The sequence below is a fragment of the Beta vulgaris genome, chromosome 2, assembly GCF_026745355.1.
Source record: "Beta vulgaris subsp. vulgaris cultivar EL10 chromosome 2, EL10.2, whole genome shotgun sequence".
NCBI lineage: Eukaryota > Viridiplantae > Streptophyta > Magnoliopsida > Caryophyllales > Amaranthaceae > Beta > Beta vulgaris.
Genome location: NC_079203.1, coordinates 634,099 through 654,845, shown reverse-complemented (window position 1 = coordinate 654,845; position 20,747 = coordinate 634,099). Strand labels below are relative to the sequence as shown.

The 20,747-nt window shown below is 38.5% G+C and overlaps 1 protein-coding gene and 1 long non-coding RNA gene across 2 annotated transcripts; both read left to right on the top strand.

The window, feature by feature from the left end:
- Positions 1-5,277: 5,277 nt before the first annotated feature.
- On the top strand, positions 5,278-6,753 carry LOC130590552 (uncharacterized). Its single transcript, XR_008968404.1, has 2 exons — positions 5,278-5,524; positions 6,572-6,753. It is a non-coding gene; the product is annotated as an uncharacterized LOC130590552 (long non-coding RNA).
- Positions 6,754-15,492: 8,739 nt separating this feature from the next.
- On the top strand, positions 15,493-17,246 carry LOC125495094 (uncharacterized). The gene is made up of 2 exons (XM_048639828.2): positions 15,493-15,741; positions 15,862-17,246. The coding sequence occupies exons 1-2, from the start codon at positions 15,540-15,542 to the stop codon at positions 16,353-16,355; spliced, it is 696 nt and encodes a 231-aa protein (XP_048495785.1). The 5' UTR covers positions 15,493-15,539; the 3' UTR covers positions 16,356-17,246.
- Positions 17,247-20,747: the final 3,501 nt, after the last annotated feature.

Genomic DNA, 20,747 nt, shown 5'->3' with positions numbered 1-20,747 from the left:
TACATGTAAAGCATTAAATAATTTTTTTTTGATATGCTCCATTTTCATAATTTCTGATTCTGGTAAAAATGAGAAACACACGTTATATTATGGGATGGAGAGAGTAGCATTTGAAAGTCTCGTCCCAAGGGCATTACTAGTAGGATTTAAATTGGACACAATTATATATTAGCTCTTGAATATGGAGTAGATTTTTGTGAAACAGAAGGCATTATTTGTCACAATAATCAATGGCGTCAATTTTGAAAGGTTTACTATATACGTAGGGGTGCTAATCGAGCTGGGCAGCTTGTGGGCAGCTCGAGCTCGACTCGGTCGAAGCTCGATTCGAGTTGGCTCGTGCTCGCTCGAATCAGCTCGAAACTCGATAATTTTACAGAAAAATCAATAATTTTCTACGTTAAATCTTTGAAAACAAAAATTAACCTTGACACTTAATATAATAAATTAATACACTATAACAATATATAATTTCCATAAAGAAAAGAAAATATCATCAATAATTTTCTTTAAAAAAAAATTGAAATTCAAGAGGGCCAAAACATTAAACGAGCAGCTCGTGATCGACTCGCTCGATAAGCACGAGTCGAGCAACCCTCAACTCGCGATCGACTCGCTCGATAAGCACCCCTAGGATTATGGCGAAATTACAATCAGTACAACACAAATCATCAAAAGCCATACACTTCTAAAGCCAGTACATACTGCTATAGATCAACCTTGCACAAGTGAAATTTGGAGATTTAGATCTACCCTAGAAGTTGAGTGCCCCAACTTGATATATTACCCAGCAAACTTTGACAAGTATTTTAATTTTTACAAATATGAGTGAAAAAAGCCTGGGATATATTGTAATATCCCAAATTTTTGTAACTATTTTATAAAACTTATTTTGTTATAAGAAGAGTTTATAAATATAAAATTCTGAAAAATAAAGTAAAATCATAATAAATCGGATCTTTATGAAACTGTTTTTATTTATTAAATCAGATTTTTTTTATCTTTTAAAAAAAAAATAATTTTCGAAATCAGAATTTTATCTTTTTAAAATCAGAGTTTTTCGTTCAAAGAGAAAGATAGAGAGAAAAGAAAATTTTGAAATAGTTTAAATACTTATCTTTTAGTGAAACCCTAGATTTACATACATATATATATCCCCAAACACCCAAAAAAATTCTCACGTAATTCACTTTCTTCATCTCTTTGGTAAGTTCTAAATTTCAGATCTAAAATCACCATTGTTGTGTTTCGAAGGTTTCAACAGAAAAAAAAAAAAAGAACTTTTAAAACCCGGCGACTTGGCCGGAGTTCCGCGTTGATCTTCTTTCCTTTTAAAACTTTCCTTTCTTCCTCCTGCTTCTCGCTGATGCGTGCTGCGTGCACCAGTTCTTTAAAAATTTGTTTGTCAAGTTTTAAAAGTTTTTAATAAAAAAAAAAAGAGAGAAAAAGAAAAAGGAATTACATGTGCAGCAAAGTCCACGAGAGATTCGTGACTTACTGTAACATGAAAGTTGAAAAAAAAATTTCAAGAAAAAATTTCCTTTCAATCTGTGACGATGCTGTCACGTTTTTTTTTTTCAAGTAAAAGCTTTTTAATTTTTTTTTCTTTTCAACCTTGGTTATTTAACTTTGTCAACTATTAAGTATTAACCTTGTAAGCTTTGATTAATTTTTCTTTCGGGATATTATATCAAGTGACTAACTTTAGGTAATATTATTTGTTGTAGATGGAAATTTCGTAGGAGGCGAATTTTAGTTGATATTGCTATACTTGGGAAGCGTTTGAGGTAATTCACAATGTCCATCAACAACTAGAATCCCGTTAGAAATTGTATGTGCTATGTGTAATACATGTGATTATATGATTTTATGTTTATATTAGATGTATATATGTGGCATAAATAGTATTAGTATGTGTTATGACTAAAATTATTATTATTATTATATTTATAGTACCTATTATTCCTACGTATAATACATATGTATCTACAAGTGTTTTATTATTATTACTTTTGGAATGTAGTGTACTTATGTAATCACCATGTTTAAGAAATTATATTAACGTTGGTAATGTAACTTAATGGGTAAAATTAGTGAGTTAATGATGTTTCGAACGTTATAAGTTGATATATACTGTGACTCTATGAGACTCTAATAATGGACGTACTGGTTACTATAAATTATGGACGTTATTATTATTATTTTATTAAGTGGCTAAGTTGTGAAAAATATTATTTGAACTAAAGAGGTTCCTGTTAATGTTAATGTGATGTTTGATGTGTCACAACTTTTAAAATCGATTAATCACGTAAAGTGGAAATATTATTGAGGGAATTATCCTGTGGACTTGGATCCTCCATAGGTGATGAACAATATTTGATTTTATTATGTTACAACTCTTTATTGTCTTCCTCCTAATACTATTGGTGCGCATTGCGGATACCCATTAGATTAGTGAGGGGTGTGCACACTAGGGACGTTCTGCAAAACGATATTGGCCATTACTCTTAATTATCTGGGTGACAACCCATGTTGAAGTAGGTGGTTACTGGGATTAGTCCCGGCCTACTGACGTTCAATTCCCTTCTAATAAACAAAATTGTTGTGTATGACTCATATAAACTTGAATAATTGAAATGGTTAATCATATTATATACTTGTCTGTATTATGTTATACTTGTCTGCATTGTATTATATTTGTATGTATGTTATAAAAATTATTTTTAAAATATAACTATTATTATTATTATTTTACGGGATGGAGTTGTAATTACTTAGCTTTCGCTAATTTTTGTGTTTTTGTTTTTCTTTGCTCTTTTCCTATTTATATTGTGCAGGTTGGTGAAAGGGACTACGTTGCAGGAATGAGTGAATTTATAGTTTTTAAGTTCACCTAGTTTAATAAACACTACAGTACTGCATTTGAGATTGTTTAGTTTTGTTTTGGTATAAAGTAGACAACTTAGTTTGGTTTATTTTGATACTTTGGTTTGTGAGTAAAATTTTTATTTCTAATAATTAGCCTTGCATTTATTTTGAACAATAGATGCGGCGGTAACACCCTAAAGGTTTGGTCAGATATTTTAATGAAAAGTGAATATTTTATAAAGTTTTAGAACCAAAGTTTTGGGGTGTTACAAATTGGTATCAGAGCATATTAGGAGGCAGAAATACAATGAGTTTACTAGATTTAACCAGGGAGGTACTATGTCTGTGCAAGAGTATGCCCAAAAGTTCAATGAGTTAGCTAGATTTTGCCCTAATGTTGTGCCAGATGAGAGAGCTAAGGCTCAAAAGTTTGAGGATGGGTTAACATTTAGAATTTAGACCAGACTTGGGGGAGCAACTTCTGCAACTTTTCAGGAAGCTTATGCTAAGGCTTCTAATATTGAGAGGATTTTGAGGCGTGAAGAGGAAGTTATGGGGAGGAATAAGAGAAAAGACCCACCTAGAAACCAAAATGACCATGGAAATGACAAGAAACCTCGATATGGGGGTAACAATAATAATGGGGGCAATAATCACACTAATGGTGGTGGTAATTATCAAGGGAATCGTAGCAACTACCAAGGTCAGGGGAGATCAAACCAGCAAGGATCCCGTACCCAGAACCCTACTTGTAGAAAGTGTAACAAAAGCCACCCAGGATTTACCTGTCAAGGAGACCCAATAACTTGTTATGCTTGTAAAGAGAAAGGGCATAAGGCTAATCAGTGTCCTAAGCGTCAGAATAATGGACAAAATGGAAACAATGGGGGAAATAGGAATGGTCATGGGCCTAATCAGAACCAGAATAACAATAACCGTCCCTACAACAACAATAACTCCCAGGGTCAGACTTCGAATGCTCAAGTGGGGAACAGTACTCAGCATAATGGTCAGAATAACAATCGAGCAAATGGAGGAAACAACAATCAGAACAGCAATGGAAATGGTGCTCAACAAGGCAACAATGGAAGAATCTATGTTATGAACCGGAATGAAGCAGACACCAACGTCAATGTTGTGACGGGTACTTTCCTCGTAAACTCTAACCCTGCTTACATGCTTTTTGATTCTAGGGCGTCTCATTCTTTCATAGCTAGTTTATCCGTTGAAAAGATAGGAAAAGGAAGTTAGTCTGCGTTACATTGGACCATATGAGATCTTGGAACGAATTGGGGAAGTAGCCTATAGATTAGCCTTACCAATGGAGTTAGCTAATGTCCATAACGTCTTTCATGTATCTCTACTTCGAAAATATGTCCATGATCCTATCCATCTCATTCAACCTAAAACCATTGAACTAGATGAGACCTTATCTTTTTGAACAACGCCCAGTTAGGATCTTTGACACCAAAAAGAGAAGTACCAGAACAAGGCGGTAAAACTAGTCAAGGTGTTATGGTCAAGTCAAACTTCTGAAGAGGCTACTTGGGAAGCCGAAGATGATATGAAAAACCGATATCCCGAACTTTTTCCGCAGGTACGCTTGAGTTTCGGGGACGAAACTCTTTAAGGGGGGTAGAATGTGATACTAACTTTTTGTTTGCATATTAGTAGCGAACGATAACGTTAAAGTTCGAGGACGAACTTTCTTTTAAGGGAGAGTAGATGTAATATCCCAAATTTTTGTAACTATTTTATAAAACTTATTTTGTTATAAGAAGAGTTTATAAATATAAAATTCTGAAAAATAAAGTAAAATCATAATAAATCGGATCTTTATGAAACTGTTTTTATTTATTAAATCAGATTTTTTTTATCTTTTAAAAAAAAAAATAATTTTCGAAATCAGAATTTTATCTTTTTAAAATCAGAGTTTTTCGTTCAAAGAGAAAGATAGAGAGAAAAGAAAATTTTGAAATAGTTTAAATACTTATCTTTTAGTGAAACCCTAGATTTACATACATATATATATCCCCAAACACCCAAAAAAATTCTCACGTAATTCACTTTCTTCATCTCTTTGGTAAGTTCTAAATTTCAGATCTAAAATCACCATTGTTGTGTTTCGAAGGTTTCAACAGAAAAAAAAAAAGAACTTTTAAAACCCGGCGACTTGGCCGGAGTTCCGCGTTGATCTTCTTTCCTTTTAAAACTTTCCTTTCTTCCTCCTGCTTCTCGCTGATGCGTGCTGCGTGCACCAGTTCTTTAAAAATTTGTTTGTCAAGTTTTAAAAGTTTTTAATACAAAAAAGAGAGAAAAAGAAAAAGGAATTACATGTGCAGCAAAGTCCACGAGAGATTCGTGACTTACTGTAACATGAAAGTTGAAAAAAAATTTCAAGAAAAAATTTCCTTTCAATCTGTGACGATCCTGTCACGTTTTTTTTTCAAGTAAAAGCTTTTTAATTTTTTTTTCTTTTCAACCTTGGTTATTTAACTTTGTCAACTATTAAGTATTAACCTTGTAAGCTTTGATTAATTTTTCTTTCGGGATATTATATCAAGTGACTAACTTTAGGTAATATTATTTGTTGTAGATGGAAATTTCGTAGGAGGCGAATTTTAGTTGATATTGCTATACTTGGGAAGCGTTTGAGGTAATTCACAATGTCCATCAACAACTAGAATCCCGTTAGAAATTGTATGTGCTATGTGTAATACATGTGATTATATGATTTTATGTTTATATTAGATGTATATATGTGGCATAAATAGTATTAGTATGTGTTATGACTAAAATTATTATTATTATTATATTTATAGTACCTATTATTCCTACGTATAATACATATGTATCTACAAGTGTTTTATTATTATTACTTTTGGAATGTAGTGTACTTATGTAATCACCATGTTTAAGAAATTATATTAACGTTGGTAATGTAACTTAATGGGTAAAATTAGTGAGTTAATGATGTTTCGAACGTTATAAGTTGATATATACTGTGACTCTATGAGACTCTAATAATGGACGTACTGGTTACTATAAATTATGGACGTTATTATTATTATTTTATTAAGTGGCTAAGTTGTGAAAAATATTATTTGAACTAAAGAGGTTCCTGTTAATGTTAATGTGATGTTTGATGTGTCACAACTTTTAAAATCGATTAATCACGTAAAGTGGAAATATTATTGAGGGAATTATCCTGTGGACTTGGATCCTCCATAGGTGATGAACAGTATTTGATTTTATTATGTTACAACTCTTTATTGTCTTCCTCCTAATACTATTGGTGCGCATTGCGGATACCCATTAGATTAGTGAGGGGTGTGCACACTAGGGACGTTCTGCAAAACGATATTGGCCATTACTCTTAATTATCTGGGTGACAACCCATGTTGAAGTAGGTGGTTACTGGGATTAGTCCCGGCCTACTGACGTTCAATTCCCTTCTAATAAACAAAATTGTTGTGTATGACTCATATAAACTTGAATAATTGAAATGGTTAATCATATTATATACTTGTCTGTATTATGTTATACTTGTCTGCATTGATATATTTGTATGTATGTTATAAAATTATTTTTAAAATATAACTATTATTATTATTATTTTACGGGATGGAGTTGTAATTACTTAGCTTTCGCTAATTTTTGTGTTTTTGTTTTTCTTTGCTCTTTTCCTATTTATATTGTGCAGGTTGGTGAAAGGGACTACGTTGCAGGAATGAGTGAATTTATAGTTTTTAAGTTCACCTAGTTTAATAAACACTACAGTACTGCCATTTGAGATTGTTTAGTTTTGTTTTGGTATAAAGTAGACAACTTAGTTTGGTTTATTTTGATACTTTGGTTTGTGAGTAAAATTTTTATTTCTAATAATTAGCCTTGCATTTATTTTGAACAATAGATGCGGCGGTAACACCCTAAAGGTTTGGTCAGATATTTTAATGAAAAGTGAATATTTTATAAAGTTTTAGAACCAAAGTTTTGGGGTGTTACATATATATAGACCCCTTTCAATGAAACTGAATATTTCTGTACACAAATGATAAAACACATTCATATCCCTATTTTATATGTCAACTCCGCATTCTTTGATGTCCATCCTTAATTACCTAAATACCTCCAACTACCCATATCTCTATTATCTAAGGCAACACATTGGGGATACCAAAAAAAAAATAAAATAAAAGAAGAAGAAAAGAAGATAACTAACTGTTTCATTTGAATGGAAAAGGGGAAAGTAAGACATTTAAATTGAACATTAGTTTTTTGAGAAAGAAAAATATAAAAACAGTTTTTTCTACCCAATTAATTTTATTTTTACTTCATTTGTTATCACACATGATCGCACGCATTGCGTGCATGTAAGACTAGTAGTATATTACAACTCCAATCCCAACAAACTGCCACTACGAAACAGTTAACTGATAAAGTACCAAATAAAATAAAAATAAAAAAACCCCACAAACAGACACATTAGACGCCAGTTTTTTTTTTCTCCATCTCTTTTCCATCTTCTTCCTCTTCAAAATCTTCAATTACAGCAGATAGTCTGTTAATCTTCTTCCAAACCCCTACGCAATATCAACATAGGTAATTATAAAGCATACGTAAATTTTATTTTCCTACATTCTCCGTATAAATATAACGTCTAATAATAATTTTTTTGTGATTTTAATTATGAAGCCAAGGATAAGTTAACCATCATAGAACTTCAAGGGTAAGCAAAAGCAGTCGCAGGTTCAATCAGGATATAAAAAAAGTATGTTCTTACAAAATCTATATTAAACTTTTGAGTAGTAAATCAATGTATATTAAAATCGCAACCATAGTATGTACATTAAAGAGAAATCTACCAAAACTTGCACACATATCATAGAATAGAGATTCAAAATCACAATGTAAACTCATTGTTACTACTTACACTTATAGTACTTAAGTTTTAAAACTTATACTTCGATTAAATTTTAGTCATAACAATATTAATTACTCCCTCCGATCTTTTACTCCTTTCTTTTGCATCAAGTTTTAGAAGAAATAATATTGCGGGTCATAGAAAGAAAGAGAAACTAGCTACTCGTATTTTATATTAAAGTTGAATGTATATATGATGAAAAGTTAGTCGTCACATCCCAAAAATAGAAACAAAAGAAAGGGGTAAACTAATAAGAGACATTTCAAAAAAAAAAAAAATACGGGTAAACTAATAAAGACCAGAGGGAGTACTAAAGTAAACTTGGTTACAACAAAGAAATTTCTTCTTCCCTTTCATTATCTCCATCCAGTCTAATCCCCACCCAAAAAAAAATTGGTGGGTGATGAGGTCCTAATGGTTGTGAAAGGTGGGGGAAGGTGGTGGTGGTGGCTGAATGTAATAGCCGAAGATACTGACGCGAAGCAGAACAAAAGAAAAATGCGAATGGAGGAGAGAAATTCGAATGGAGGAGGCTGGTTAATTTTGCAGATTTTTTTGCGAGAAATTCAGAGGTGGTGGAATGTTGGAGATAACATAACTAGTTAGTATTAGTTAACAAGAGTTGCCTTAGTTTGTTATTAGTTTGGTTTAGTTTGTTAGATTATACTAATATGATAATTAGTATAAATAGGAGGTACTTGTAATACTTTACTTTACTTTTCATCAAATAATAAAATGTAGTTCTCTATTCTCTCTCTTTCCTCCATCTTCCTCTCTACTGTATTCTTCAACCTCAAGCACAACAATGGCTTCCTCTTCTCTTCCTTCTGATTATCTTCCTCCATAAACACAAAATTTAACATGGTATCAGAGCAGGATGAATCCTAGCTCAAATTCTTCCGCAAATTCTCTTCCAAATTCACAAATTTCATCTTATTTTCTGCGATTTTTCTGGGTTGCGATTTCTTGTTCGATTTCGTTTATCAGATTGATTGTTCGTTTAAACTGGGTTTTCTTCTTCCGCAATTGGAGAATTTCTTCCGCAAGTTTTAATTCCGCAAATATCTTCGATCAACAATTTCTAGGGCTCTTGTTTCCCAATCTCCATTTTTCTCAAATTCGTGGCTCGTTTTCCCGGAAAATTTCTCGACCAATTCTTGTGATTCTGACCTCAATTCTCGAATTCTTGCACTTGTTCGAAGTCTAGTAATCTCCCACTTGTGTTTCGTATTCGAATTCTTGAGATTAATGCAAATTCTTCCTCAATTTTTGGCGCTGATTTGGGGATTTCACTCGAAGTTCTTCGCTGAGTCATTCTTCAAACATTTCGATCCTACCACTTGGTGATTTGAGGTCTCTAATTGAAGTTTCTTGATGATTTGGGATGAATGGAACAATCATAATTTTTATGGGTAAAATCGACAACTCAATTTCTGTTTTTTTTTAGTTCTTGAATTTCTGATGTTCTGCTGGATGTTGTGATTGGATTTGTTGCTGTGTATGTTGTGGTTCATGATGGTATTGCTGAGGATTAGTTGTGGTGAGATTGTTTGATATGCAGTTTCTTGCTCTTGTTCATGACACCTTGATAATGGTGTTTGGTGCATTTGATGAACTCTCTTTCCCATTGCATTTCTCCCTGCCTCATTTTCTTTCTCTACTACAATATTTTCTCCAATTTTTTTTTTGTGCTCTTGTTCTCTGATATTCTACTTTAATCATCTGAATTCAGTTTATCTACTGAGTTTTTTATCTGAATTTTCTATGTGATCCTTGTTGAGTGATCATTTCTCTGTTTTGTTCAAAGATCCGTTGTGATCTCTTTTGCTCAAAGCCTACTTTGTTAGGTTCTAAATTTGATAGTCTTATGACTTTGACCTCCAACCCATAGTGGTTATCTTCTTTGTTTTCCACCCATAGAGGTGTGTTTTGTGCCTATAGTTGGCTTTGTTATGCCCATAGTGGCTTGTTTTGATGCCCATAGAGGCTTGTTTCGCCCATAGAGGCTTGTTCTAATGCCCACAGTGGCTTGTTTTGACCCATAGATGGTCTTGTTTCGACCCATAGATGGTCATTCTTGTAACCCATAGAGGTCAATTTTAAGCCCATTGAGGCATTTCTTTGAGACCCAAAAGTGGTCATTTCGTATTTCTTTTATTCACAAATTCCTAAATACATTCATCTCTTTCACTTCTTACACACTCTCCAGTTCATTCCTCTTTCCATATCTTTTCTATGGTTGTTCTTCTTCAAGCTTATAGTGCTTTTCAACCCCTCTAAGCTTGAGGGGGTGATATAGTGTTGATGGCTTTATCATATCGTTGATTGGTTTAGAAGTTGTTTGTTGATGAGGTATTGAGATATATGCTTGTTTGGTGTATTGGTTTGGTACGGTACATGGTGGTATTGGTGAGTTCCAAAGTTGGTGTAGTTGATGGTATATGTTGTAGTGTGTGGATTGGTATTCCACATCATTTGATGAGAATATGACAATATGAGATCAAAATTGTTCAGCAGCTTAGTATTCATGCTTCTATGGATTTCAAATGGGTTGGTATTGGCTGGATTAGACTGGTCTTGCTGCTGCAATGGTCATTCCAAGTCTTCATCCTTTGTTACCACAGTGGAAGTGGGCTCCAAATGTCGCATGCTACTGTTGATGTGCTCTTCAGTTCATGGTTGGTTCCGATGGTGGTGTGGTTCAAATTGACTACAAGTGATGCAAAGCTAGACGTCTTCAATCCATGAGTTCAAACTGGAAATGTTTTTTCAACCATTTCCAGTTTGAGGGGGGATGTTGGAGATAACATAACTAGTTAGTATTAGTTAACAAGAGTTGCCTTAGTTTGTTATTAGTTTGGTTTAGTTTGTTAGATTATACTAATATGATAATTAGTATAAATAGGTGGTACTTGTAATACTTTACTTTACTTTTCATCAAATAATAAAATGTAGTTCTCTATTCTCTCTCTTTCCTCCATCTTCCTCTCTACTGTATTCTTCAACCTCAAGCACAACAATGGCTTCCTCTTCTCTTCCTTCTGATTATCTTCCTCCATAAACACAAAATTTTACATGGAAGATGGACGGTTGTGGCGGTGAAAGGACTCAAGGAAGGATCGGAGATGAGTAAGCTGATTTTAGGAAGAGAAAATAGCCAAATAGGTTTGCACGCTATAGTTAAAGAGAGGGGAAAGTAAATACTCCCTCCATTTCATTTTAATCTACACATTTTGACATTTTATATTATTCACAAATTGCACTTTGACCCTCGTTTGTGGTTTATACGTGAATAAAAATATAGTCATGTGGGATCTTGTTAGATTCGTATTAGTATGTATTTTATTAATATGTACTTTTTATAATTTTTACAAATACAAAACTAAAGATATATGTCCTCAAAGTTTTACATTGACATGCGTGAAAAGTATAAGTGTGTAGATTAAAATGAAACGGAGGGAGTAACTTATATGGATTAATTTGGTTTACGTTAAATTAGTGTGTACCTAATGCTAATTCATATAATTTATGAAAAAGGATCATTATATAAAAAAAAATATATAAAAGATGCGTAAATATATATGGTAAATTTTAACTACTAAACTAATGTAAGAAAGAGTGATTATATATAAAAAAAACCGGTCAATGTTGTAGATAGTAATTGTATAGTCCCCTAAAAAAAAAGATAGTAACTGTCTAGTGTAACTTAAAATTTTAAAAGGTTACTATATGGAAAAAAGGGTCACTATGTTAAATGAGTAGCTTTGGTCCACAATATAATATTATTGTGACTAGGGCTGACAATTAGGCCGGGTTGGGTGGATTTCAGGTTGACCTGATTTATATTTCAGGTTGACCTGATTTATATTTCAGGCCACTTACCCCTAACTCAAACCCGACCTGATTCTAGTTTTAGGTCAAAAAGCGTAACCCAAACCCGACCTTACTGATTTCGAATTGACCCGAAACCAACCCAATATGACCCGAAATAACATTCAACTATACACGCTAAGTTATGAAAGTATGGGTTAATGACTTGAAATGAAATTTAGGTGATCCAAGAAATGGGCTTGGCCCAGTACAAATAAGAATAACAAAAGATAGGTTGTATAAGTTAGGAAAGTCTGGGTTAATTTCAAAAGTTGACTCGACCTGAAAATAATCCGACTTCTAAATCAGGTTATTCGGGTTATTTTCAAGTTCAAAAAGTCAACCCAAATCTAAACCCAATATATTTTCAGGTCGGGTTGGGTCGACCTATTTTTTATTTCAGGTCGAAAATTTCAACCCAAATCCGAAATTTTCAAGTCAGTTTCAGGTCAGATTATCGGATTGTGTCAACTTTTGCTAGCCCTAATTGTGACCAGGTCTATGCAAGACTAACTCGAGAGAAAGTGGGTATAAAAATATTAGATATATTATCTTAATAAATTGCATAAAAAAACATCAAACCTTAAATATGCATCAAACGATAAATTTATACAATTAATTAAATTTAAAAACGATTCTCGCACGCATAGCGTGCATATAATAAGACTATTAAAACATTAACTATAACCGTAAACATCATTGGTAGTTTTTCCTTCCTTTTAGGTGGAAGAAACCTTATAAGGATGGAACGACGAAGTAACCAGGGTCAAGGGAAAAGAGTCCATCAACAGAGGCGGCAGACACCTCGGCCTCAACATCGCTTCGCTTAGGAAAGAGCAAAAAAGTAAATAGATATCGCAACTCAATTTGAACGTGAAATGGAGTATGGTGCTAATGAAATTTAATCTTATTACCAATTCTTTGACAAAAAAGTTAAACTAAAATGGGAAGTCACTAAAACTTTTCTTATGTTACCATACATCCTCAAGAATTATGTCTATGCATGAAGAAGGGATAAAATGAGTATTGCCATCCTCCTCGGTGGCGGCGGCGGTGGCGGCGGCATCGCTAGGCATGAAGAAATTACCGTGCAGAAAATTGAGGGTAACACAAGTAGATAACACAATCCAAAAATAAGTAGTTCCATATCCGAAAAAGTAATATGCGGTGCAAACTGAAGCTGCCATTACATAATTGAAATATGCGGGATCTGGGTTACGCACGAATCCAGCCAACAGCCACCGAATTCTTAAAATCTCTACGACAGCGAAACTCTGGACACTTATGTTGATAATTTAGAGTATTTGGTTGATAAATTCATGTAATGTATAACTTGAATTACTTGGTTATGGTGTCGTTATTCAAGTTGCGTTAAGTATACACATAGGTTGTGTTTCGGTTTGAAACGGTTAGCGTCCTCGCAAGAGTCCGCCAAGTACTGAGAGCTCACGTCCTTGCTGGAAAGCTGCACAGGATGCAAACGTAAACTACCCTCGGGGTGGTTTTGAGGAAACCCCCTCCGACGCTCAAGTCAGATATTTGGACCACTAGGATGTAGAGAGAGAAATAAGAGAGAGAGAGATAAGCTATTTTTAGTGTGTAAGAGAATGTACCTGCAGAATAGTACCATTGGGGTATTTATAGAAGTACTATTCCTCTGACAAGACGTATAATCCTTTGACACGTGTAGAGCTATGACGCATTTGACAGGCGGGGAGATTCCCTCTATTTTGTCTTGTTAGGCGTCCGCCAACACTGTCGGTCCCAAGAGATGAGCTGGCTCGAACGGTGCTTTTAGCGGTTTTATCATATTTGCGTCCATAATCTTATTCGCGGCCATAGAGAAGAAGGCTGCTAATGAACTTGGGTTATACCCATACAACTAGCCCCCCAGCATCTTTTGTGGTCGCGACCACTGAAGATGTTATCGGATGGACGCAGGCATTTTTTGCAACGATATTTTCATATTTCTTTTTATTTTTGCCTTGACTTTTGTCCTTTCTTAATGGGGTAGGTTTGTGAAGTGCCACGTGTCGTCGTAGGGAGTTGATGAATTTCGAAAAGTTAATGATTACCTTTTCCGAAAATCCCGCCCAAATGGTTTATTAGGTTTTAGTGTAGTCTTGACACTTGGCACGTATCTGAGAGGAAGTTGAAGAGTTTACTTGATCTTAGTCGCTCATCCTGGTATAAAAACAAAAGGCGGTTTTTTTCTGACTTTTTATCTCATTTTTCAAAGAGCTTCCTCCTTCCTTACTTTTACTCTCTGACAAAAAACCTCCATAGCCAAAACTTACACTGCTCTAAAGCTTGCTTTTTAGTGCTCCATTGCCACCAAAAAGTTCGTCATTTTCTTAGTTTTCTTCTTCCGGTTCCGGTGACACTGAGGATTTCGCTTTTTCTTGACTTGTATTTTCCGGGTTTTACCTTGTTTTGGTTTTCGTGATTTTTCGGTGGTTTTCCGGTCCAAGGTCTCAGCTTTTGGTGTTTCGGAGTTTTATCTGTCTTTTCGGCAAGTTTCGCTCCCTGTCTCTTCTCTTTTCCCGGCGATTTTACACTTCCAGGTAATTACATACTTTTTCCCTCATTTCCGTTTCTTTTTCTTGTGTTTGCCATGTCGGATCAATCTGATAGCCAAAATGCCTTCAATGAGGTTTTTATGATTGAAAGTGACCCTTCTTCTCCCTCTATTGACCAAGCCTATGAGTCTGACCCTAGCCCTGTGGGAAGAACTAGGTTGTTGGCGGACATACCCCCTACTGTTGATAGAGAAAAAGAGTTGAGGTCTAAGTTCCTTAACGACCCTGCTACTCCTGAGGAGCAAAATCTGACTTTGAAATACCTGAATGCTAGCCAGAGTGGTGATAAGCAGACGCTTAGGGAACTTAGGCACCAGATTTTGGCTAGGCGTACCCGTAGGCATCCGCCAACAGATGCCGTCCCTGGTCTTGATGTCCTTCCTCTTAGGGAACATGCTTGGTTAGATAGCTTGGCGGATGCGGGGGTTAGAGTATCGTCCGACTTTTACGACCGTTTGCAGGAGTGCATAACTCCTAACCCCCCTATTGTTGATTCAGGTGACGACAGTGCTTCACCTGCTATGGCCCAAGAGGATAATACTGAGGTTGTTTACCAGCGTCGCACTGGAGTGGCGGCTTCCAAAGCCCCAATGGTTGAAGAGAGTTCTCGGTCGGGCCGAGAGGGGGATGATGAGGTGGGTCCTGGAACCAATGCTGTCTGGCTTCCTGAGGACGCCTGTAATGGTCCTCTTTCTGTAGTGATAGATGAGTCTTGGCGTCGGGAGGCTTTGGAGTTGCATTATCCCCGGGTGGCCCGGGATTTATACCACATGCCGGCCCCTTACCGATTGATCGTACCGTCAGAAGGATCTATTATAACGGACTGTCCTCCCGGTCATGTGGCCGTTTACACACATCACTTCGAGTTTGGCCTCCATTTTCCTCTGGATTCCTTTTTGGTGGAGATTTTGAATGCCTTCAACGTTTGCTTGGCCCAACTGACTCCTCTGGCCGTCCGCAACCTTATTGCGTACATATGGGTGATACGCTTTCTGGACTTTCCCCCTACCCGTTCCGCCATCTTCATTGGTTGAAGAAGAACGGGTCTTCCCGTCTGGCTGGATGGTGGTCTCTTATGACGGCTGATAAGAAGATGACGGTTCAGCCCAAGATGACCAGCCTGAAGGGCTGGCAGGATGCCTTCTTCTGGGTACGGGTGCCGGACGACTACCCCGTACGCCGCCACTTTACTGAACCTGCTCCACATATGGAGCACTTGACTCTGAAGCCGCTAACTCTTGGTACGGGTGCCGGACGACTACCCCGTACGCCGCCACTTTACTGAACCTGCTCCACATATGGAGCACTTGACTCTGAAGCCGCTAACTGGGGAAGAGTTAGCGGCTTATGATTACTTTGATTCGGTCGATTACGATATCACTTATGAGGATGGGAGAGTTGTTAAGTCTAAAGAGCCTTCAACCTGGCTTCCCCATACGAGGTACATCTTGGGGGACAAGCCCTTGTCGGCTCTCTTATTGTCTCCTGCCCATGAGAATGGTAAGTAATGTTGTCAGATTGGTCCGTCTGATGGCGGTAATATGTGTATAAGATTATTATGTTCTTTTTATACATGTACATATATATATTTAATCGTCCTGATTTTTTTTTGCTTCGCAGGTCTTGGCTGCCTTGATCTTGACATTCTTGGCGTCGACGACGACTATAAACCACTAACACATTTACCTGCTCCTCCTCCTTCCGACTATCTGACAATGCACAGCGCTACCAATGGTCGCCGAGGAGGGAACCGTCATGGCCCCCAAACCGCTCCAAGAAGGGGTCGCGGTGCGTCTACCAGCACTCGCGTCCCTGTGGTTGCGGCCACCTCTGCTGCCAACTCACCTACCGTCCCCCTGAGGTCCTCCACCACCAGGACCGTCACCAGGGGTGGCAACTTGAATAGGAGGCGCTCCCGGGAACAAGCTGCTGAAGACTCTGCCGCCAACAAGAGGCAGGCAGTAGAGGGCCCATCTGCTAATGAAGTTCTTGTAGAGGACTTGGATCCCTCTGCTGAGGAAGCACGAGATGAGGGCGCCACTGCCCTGGCGTCGGCACAGCTGTGGGTGGTTCTCTGGTATCCCAGAACACTTCTTCTATTAAGGAGAAGTTAAGGGAGCTGATTGCCACTCCTAGCTTCCTCTCTAACCTTTCTCCTGGGATCTTCTATAGATTCCGGGAATGGATTGAGAAGAAAGAAGTGCCCTTGAGCGACTCCGTGGCGGCTGCCTTCGCTCCTCAGACTGTGACTGCTGGTAAGATCTATCAGCCTAATTGGGACGTCAGGGAGGATGAGTCCTTATATTCTGACATCCCTGAAAACGGTGGCATCCTTGCCTATCGTATTCTTAAGGGTATGCAGTTACCCTTGGACCGTCCTTCAGGCTCCCTGAAGACTCCGGCAGCTAGGTTGGCTCACGACCAGCTAGTGGTATGATTTTTTTTTTTTTTTTTTATTATTTTTTTTTTTATGACGTCCTTTGTTTGCTTTCGTAGGCCAATAATGCTGCTATTGAGCTGATAGAGCAGTACTTGGAGTATCAGAGGCTGGCGGATTCTTACAAGGCTTCGTTGGAGACTTGCCAAGAGTTACTTGGGGAGGCTGAAAAGAAGGTGGCGCCTCTGGAGGACGAAGTGGCGACCTTGAGGGACAGGGCGGCACTCCTGGAAGAGACTGAGGAGAACGTTAAGGCCCTGACAAAGGCTGTAGAGGCTGCTAACTTTGAGAAGGACATTGCCGTCCTTGAGGCTTCTACAGCTGAGGCCCGGGGTGCCGCCAAGGCCGTTGCGGACTTCAAAGCCTCTGATGAGTACGTGGCTGAGCTTCACAAGCGGTACGATGGCGGCTGGGCGGCGGCTATGAGGTGCGTCTGCAAAAGCGTCCTAGGTTTTGACTGGAACGTCATTGAAGACGCTCATGCTGCCGGCCAGCACCTGTCGCCTTTCGAGGGGGATCCAAACTTCGCTGACGAGGATGCTATTGCAGATGTGGATCCTCGAGAGCCTATGACGCCCCCCTCTTGAAGCTCTTGGCGGCCTTCTATTAGCTCCTCCTGTTCTTCAAACAGTTTTTAGTTTTTGTACTTTGCGTTGTAATGTTCCCAGATTATAACATTGTAATTTTGCTTTTTGTTGGCGTTCCTTGACATTTATTGCGTTTTATTTTGCTAAGTACTTTTATCTTGATTAAAAGCCTTTTTCACATTGGCCGCCACGATATATTTTTTTTGTAGTTGGCCGCCAAGCCAGTAGCTTTTATTCTATGGAAAGTACTCTTGATTTACTTCTGGTTATGCGTTTCGCCATCGTTTACGTGCTTGTATAAGTTGTAGTTTCTTCATTCTTCCTTGTTTTTCGCGTTTTATAATGTTTGTCATGGGGTATCTATTTGTTCTCTTATGTCTTCTTCTTAGATGTAGGGTCCATGTGACCGCAAATATACTTAGCCTGTTATATGGTTTTTCGTTTTGCGTGCTTGGTCTGTCATGTGACCGTGAATATACTTAGCCTGTTATATGGCTTTTTGTTTTGTGTGCTAGGTCTGTCATATGACCGTGAATGCACTTAGCCTGTTATATGGCTTTTTGTTTTGTGTGCTAGGTCTGTCATGTGACCGTAATGCACTTAGCCTGTTATATGGCTTTTGTTTGTGTGCTAGGTCTGTCATGTGACCGCGAATGCACTTAGCCTGTTATATGGCTTTTTATTTTGTGTGCTAGGCCTGTCATATGACCGCGAACGCACTTAGCCTGTTATATGGCTTTTATTTGTGTGCTAGGCTGTCATATGACCGTAATGCACTTAGCCTGTTATATGCTTTTGTTTGTGTGCTAGGCTGTCATATGACCGTGAATGCACTTTATTTTTCCACAGACGTCAACAAAATACGATATAATAACAAACAAAAGATTTATCGGAACGCTAGGTAGGTCTATTATTTATGTAATTCAATCAAAGGCTCTTGGCCAATTACAATTGTTCCTACACATAATACTTTTTCAGAAACATCCGCGTTCCAACAGTTTGAGTCTTTTCCGTCCATATCTTTAAGGATAAAGGAACCGGGGCCTATCTTCTGAGCGATTATATACGGGCCTTCCCAGTTCGCAGTTAGCTTCCCTTCAGCATGCGCTTTACAGTGCGGCTGTTCTCCTGAGGACGAGATCATTGACCTCCAGCTGCCTTTCCCAGACTCTCTTGTTGTAGGCTTTACTGATTCTGTCTTATAAGCAGCGCCTCATTCGCCATGAGCCGTACCTCGGGTAGGAAATCCAGACTTTCTTTGAGAGCCTGTTCGTTCGCGTCTAGATCCTGATGTTTCACCCGGTAGGAGGGCAGACCCACTTCGACCGGCAGCACTGCTTCTGCTCCGAAAGCCAGTTTGAAAGGATTTTCTCCCGTCGCTTCTTTCTCTGTTGTTCTGTTCGACCATAGGACGGCAGGCACCATATCTGCCCACTTTCCCTTAAATTCATCCAGCTTCTTCTTTAGGGCGTTTAGGATTTGTTTATTCGCGGCCTCCGCTTGACCATTGCTTTGGGGGTGGCACACAGCTGAGTATGCGAATTTTACCCTGTACTCTGTCAGGAAAGCTTGAATTGGACGACAGTCGAACTGGACGCCATGGTCGAAAACAATAGCCATGGGAATCCCAAACCTCGTCATTATATTCTGCCAAATGAATCTCTTGACTTGGTGGGCTTTAATTTGAACTGTCGTCTGCTTCTATCCACTTTGTGAAATAGTCTATGCCTACTATCAAGAACTTCCTTCCCCCATTCGCTTTTGTAAACGGCCCCAGGATATCCATCCCCACTGCGCAAACGGGATGGGGCAAAATATGGGCTGCAAATCATTGGCTGGTCTGTTGATGACGGGAGCAAATCTTTGACACTTATCACATTTTTTGACATAGCTCTGAGCATCCGCCAGCATGGTTGGCCAGTAGAACCCTGCCCTTAGCGCCTTTAACGCTAAAGCTTTTCCTCCGATGTGATTGCCGCAAATGCCCTCATGTATTTCTTCCAGTATCTTCTTCGCTTCCCATGCCGTTGCGCATTTTAGTAGAGGCAGGCTAAATGACTTTCTGTATAGCTCGTCCCTGTATATGATGTACCAGTTTGCCTGTCGTCTTAACTTCCGCGGCGAAGGGATTGCTTGGGAGCGCCCCTGTCAGTTTATACGCCACCAGCTCACTGAACCATTCCCCCTGCTGGTTTACCATGTTGACGGTCACAATCTCTTCTAAAATGCTTTTGTCTTTTTGCATGTCTATGGTGACTGTCCTTTCAACGTTGAATGAATTGGAGCTGGCTAGCTTAGAAAGAGCATCTGCTTTTGCGTTCTCGGTCGCGGTATGGCCTGTTCGAAACGCCGAAGCTGAGCTATCAACTCTTTGCCTTCTGCACATACTTCGCCATGTTTACCCCTAACTTCGAAGTCCCCTTTGAGCTGGCCGCTAACCAATTGAGAATCAGTCTTTAGTAGTACCTGTTGGGCACCAGCTGCCAAGCACATTCTCAGACCCGCTATGGCTGCTTCATATTCCGCTTCATTGTTTGATGCTGGGAAACCGAATCTGATAGCGTACTGAAAAGTGTTACCTTCCGGGCTTGTCATTACTATACCGGCTCCTGAGCCGCTATCAGCAGCGGATCCATCTACTTCCAAAGCCAACTTTCTTTCTGCTCTATCTCTTCTTCTTCATCGAGGCCTCCACCATGAAGTCCGCCAAGGCCTGAGCTTTAATGGTGGTTCTGGGCTTGTATTGGATATCATACTCAGATAGCTCTACGGCCCATTTCAGCAAACGACCCGAGCTATCCATTTTCTGAAGAGCTTTTTCCAGTGGTTGATTTGTGAGCACCTGGATGGGATGACAATCGAAGTATGGCCTGAGTTTCCTGGCTGCTATGATGACTGCCAAGGCCATCTTTTCTACCAACTGGTAACGGCTTTCTGGGCCGTTAAGGATATGACTTATAAAGTATATGGGGCACTGTCGTTTCTCCTTCTCCACCAATAGTACGGCCGCGACCGTCTTTGGTGACGCTGAAACATACAACTGCAGTACGTCCCCTGTTTCTGGTCTTGTGATTGTAGGTAATTTTTTCAAGTGCTCTTTCACAGCCGCGAAGGCTTTGCTCTGGTCTTCCCCCCATTCGAACTTTTTGTTTCCCCTAACAAAGCGAAGAAAGGCAAGGCCTTGTCGGCTGACTTGGAGATAAATCGAGTAAGTGAGCCATTCTCCCTGTTAACCTTTGGATGTCTTTCACCCCCTTAGGTTCTGGCAAGGTCATGATTGCCTGAATCTTTTCCGGATTCGCATCTATTCCTTTTTGCTGACAAGAAACCCAAGAAACTTCCCAGCCTTTACTCCGAACACACATTTTTTAGGATTAAGCTTCATCTGGTACCTTCTCAGCGTTCTAAATGTTTCAGCCAAATCCTCTAGGTGCTCGCGGTCAGATTTACTTTTGACAATGGAGTCGTCAACATAAGCTTCT

Coding starts and splice junctions, on each gene's coding strand:
- LOC125495094 (XM_048639828.2), top strand. CDS start 15,540: ATGGAGCACTTGACTCTGAAGCCGCTAACTGGGGAAGAGTTAGCGGCT. Junction 15,742..15,861: donor GTCTCCTGCCCATGAGAATG/GTAAGTAATGTT, acceptor TTTGCTTCGCAG/GTCTTGGCTGCCTTGATCTT.